This window comes from Ranitomeya variabilis, chromosome 1, assembly GCF_051348905.1.
Source record: "Ranitomeya variabilis isolate aRanVar5 chromosome 1, aRanVar5.hap1, whole genome shotgun sequence".
Taxonomy (NCBI): Eukaryota; Metazoa; Chordata; class Amphibia; order Anura; family Dendrobatidae; genus Ranitomeya; species Ranitomeya variabilis.
Window position 1 is genome coordinate 542,503,168 of NC_135232.1, and position 3,835 is coordinate 542,507,002.

General features: G+C 52.7%; 1 protein-coding gene across 1 annotated transcript; it reads right to left on the minus strand.

The window, feature by feature from the left end:
- Positions 1-1,190: 1,190 nt before the first annotated feature.
- LOC143766827 (protein S100-A4-like) lies at positions 1,191-3,260 on the minus strand. Its single transcript, XM_077254809.1, has 3 exons — positions 3,121-3,260; positions 1,692-1,829; positions 1,191-1,425 (listed from the first exon to the last, which is right to left on the minus strand). The coding sequence occupies exons 2-3, from the start codon at positions 1,821-1,823 to the stop codon at positions 1,285-1,287; spliced, it is 273 nt and encodes a 90-aa protein (XP_077110924.1). The 5' UTR covers positions 1,824-1,829; positions 3,121-3,260; the 3' UTR covers positions 1,191-1,284.
- Positions 3,261-3,835: the final 575 nt, after the last annotated feature.

The following is a 3,835-nucleotide window of genomic DNA, read 5'->3' on the forward strand; positions in this document are numbered from 1 at the left end:
GGATTGTGTGTGGTAATGTGGTGGGGGGCGGCATTATGTGTGGTAATGTGGTGGGATTATGTGTGGTAATGTGGTGGGGGGCGGGATTATGTGTGGTAATGTGGTGGGGGCGGGATTATTTGTGGTAATGTGGTGGGGGAGCGGGATTATGTGTGGTAATGTGGTGGGGGGCGGGATTGTGTGTGGTGATGTGTGGAGGGCCGGGATTGTGGTGGTAATGTGGTGAGGGGGTGGGATTATGTGTGGTAATGTGTTGGGGGGCGTTTTTGTGTGTGGTAATGTGGTGGGGGGCGGGATTGTGTGTGGTTTTGTGGTGGGGGGTGGCATTATGTGTGGTAATGTGGTGGGGGGCGGGATTGTGTGTGGTAATGTGCTGGGGGGAGGGATTGTGTGTGGTAATGTGGTGAGGGGCAGGATTGTGTGTGGTAAAGTGGTGGGGTGCAGGATTGTGTGTGGTAATGTGGTGGGGGGCAGGATTGTGTGTGGTAATGTGGTGGGGGCGGGATTGTGTGTGGTAATGTGGTGGGGGGCGGTATTGTGTGTGTGCTGTCAGTGATACGGCTGGTTACTTTGTGATCCCATGTTGCGGTGTGTACGGTTAGTGTTACCGTTAGTCACTTTGTGATCACATGTTGGGGTGTGTACGGTCAGTGTTACCGCTGGTCACTGCATGATCTCATAGTACCGTGTGTATGGTCAGTGTTACCGCTAGTCACTTTGTGATCCCATGGTGCAGTGTGTATGGTCAGTGTTACTGCTGGCCACTTTGTGATCCCATGTTGTGGTATGTGCGGTCAGTGTTACTGCTGATCATTTTGTGATTTCATGGTACAGAGTGTACAGTCAGTGTTACCGCTGATCACTTTGTGATCCCATGGTGCGGTGTGTACGGTCAGTGTTACCGCTGGTCACTTTGTGATCCCATGGTGCGGTGTGTATGATCAGTGTTACCACTGGTTACAATGGGATGATTTTGTGATGTCATGGTGTGGTGTGTACGGTCAGTGTTACCGCTGGTCACTTTGTGATCCCATGGTGCGGTGTGTATGATCAGTGTTACCACTGGTTACTATGGGATGATTTTTACTTGGTAAGATTTGTAGATGACTGTCCCCCACAATAACCTTGAATGTCCCCTCCATTCCTCTGAATTCCCAGCACCCTCACAAGAAGGACACAGAAGCCTGACAATAAATCTATACATTTTATTGTCAGATCTCAACAAGGTATAACCCCCTCCCCACATTATCCGTGTAGCATTGGCATATACCGTAGCGTTCATCCTCACTGACAGATGCTCTCCTTTATGGCCATGGCCAGGCAGCTGATGAAAAGCATGAACTCCTTAAAGTCGACCTTCTTATCTCCGTCCATGTCGAGCTTCCCAAAGATTCCCTTCAGTAGCTCATCCTTGCTCTGGTTTTGCTGTGGAAAAGAAGCTGGAGTGTTACTGAGTGTCACTAGATACAATATATGCCCTCCCCCCCCCCACGACTGTTGGAACGCAGCGGGGAAAGGGAATCCTCTGACTCTGGGATGCCAGGAAGGGGGGGGGGTCAATCTCCTGGCTCTGGGAAGTGCGGGAGAGGGATTCCCGACTCCGAGCTCTGAGACATGGAGGTGGGGGGGCAATTCCCTGATTCTGGGATACGGGGGTTCCCCCTCACTGAATATTTGACAGCCATATTTACACTTAGTGCGGGAAACTCTTTCTTTGCCAATTCGAAGAGCTCTGCCTGGCTCAGCGAGCTGCAATCTCCATCGCCTTTGGCATAATCATTAAAGGTGAGGATGATGCCTATCATCTGGTCCTGAAGAGTCATTGTGATCTGAGGAGAGAGCACAGATGGGAGGTCAGCAACTACAGGAGGCCGTACTGCAGTATGCTAATGCAGGACGAGCGCAGCAGATGAAGGAATCGCTGTAATATGCAAAATTTCTGGAGATATCACCCCAAGCCCGAGGCGAGGGCATAGGCAAATCATCCCTGCAATTACGGTATCTACCAAAGGCAAAATGTCTGTCTGTGATCCCGTCCGGCTGCTGCAATCACTGATCATTTGCTGCTCACTAATCCTTTACTATACACAAAGCGACAGCCACCAAATCACAATGTCCAAGGAAAAGACACAAAAATGTGAGTGCAGGACACATCACATGTCATGCAGACTGAGCGGGAGGCACGAGCGGAGAGCACAGACAACATACAAGAGCGGAGCAGGGAGCACAGACAACATACAAGAGCGGAGCAGGGAGCACAGACAACATACAAGAGCGGAGAAGGGAGCACAGACAACATACAAAAGCGGAGCAGGGAGCACAGGCGACATACAAGAGCGGAGCAGGGAGCACAGGCGACATACAAGAGCGGAGCAGGGAGCACAGGCGACATACAAGAGCGGAGCAGGGAGCACAGACGACATACAAGAGCGGAGCAGGGAGCACAGACGACATACAAGAGCGGAGCAGGGAGCACAGGCGACATACAAGAGCGGAGCAGGGAGCACAGGCGACATACAAGAGCGGAGCAGGGAGCACAGGCGACATACAAGAGCGGAGCAGGGAGCACAGGCGACATACAAGAGCGGAGCAGGGAGCACAGGCGACATACAAGAGCGGAGCAGGGAGCACAGGCGACATACAAGAGCGGAGCAGGGAGCACAGGCGACATACAAGAGCGGAGCAGGGAGCACAGGCGACATACAAGAGCGGAGCAGGGAGCACAGGCGACATACAAGAGCGGAGCAGGGAGCACAGACGACATACAAGAGCGGAGCAGGGAGCACAGGCGACATACAAGAGCGGAGCAGGGAGCACAGGCGACATACAAGAGCGGAGCAGGGAGCACAGACGACATACAAGAGCGGAGCAGGGAGCACAGACGACATACAAGAGCGGAGCAGGGAGCACAGGCGACATACAAGAGCGGAGCAGGGAGCACAGACGACATACAAGAGCGGAGCAGGGAGCACAGACGACATACAAGAGCGGAACAGGGAGCACAGGCGACATACAAGAGCGGAGCAGGGAGCACAGACTGTACATCGGACAGGAGGGGACTACACAGTATACAAGGTCTTGTCTATGACGGTGCAGACAGTGAGCTATAGAGGCACCTACCAGAGGATGAGGCACCGCTGTTGTCAGAGGGAGATGTGGCTGGTGAGTCAGAGAGTCATTTTCCAGTATATATACAGGCGTCTGTGCTCCTCCCTGACATCCCCCACATTACAGGGGGTCCTGACAACTAGTAGTGGGACTCCTCCTTCTCCAGAGGATATCACATCACTAACAGTCCCGCAAGTTCTGCTCTGAACCTCCCTATTCAACCCCCTCCTGTCTGTTGGGCGACACACCCTGTACTGGCGGCTGGGAATTCACGGCCATCTCGCTCACAGCTAGGTGTAACCTCAGCTCCTCATTGTGGCGCTGCTTGCTGTCAGTGGATGAGCACCTTTTTCTTTACTTCAGACGCTGGAAACTGACGCTGAGTGTTTGTTACAATGTATCAGCCCAGGTTATACCTACAGTGATTAAGGGATGTAATTAATAAGGCTTCTATTCCCTGACAGCAAGCAGAGATCCATGAAATGGAGAACATGCCACAATGCACCAGAAATAGAGAGGGAACGTAACACCTGGAATCAGGGCGGACTACCTGTGACCGGCCGGCCCCTCACACTGCACCCAGGTGTGTCTGCCCGGGGTAACTCCTGACACTGTGTCTGGGCGGAGATGTCTCACATTCAGCTGAAAATCCTCTCCTTAGGGCTGATCCACCTCATGCTGCAGAAAGAATGCTGAAATTCTACTCCTGCTAGTACTACCACTCCTA

Excerpts from the sequence above, each read along its gene's own strand:
- LOC143766827 (XM_077254809.1), bottom strand. The coding sequence starts at position 1,823 with ATGACTCTTCAGGACCAGATGATAGGCATCATCCTCACCTTTAATGAT. Across the intron at positions 1,426-1,691 it reads AAGAGTTTCCCGCACTAAGT|CAAAACCAGAGCAAGGATGA; the intron begins GTAAATATGGCT and ends TCTTTTCCACAG.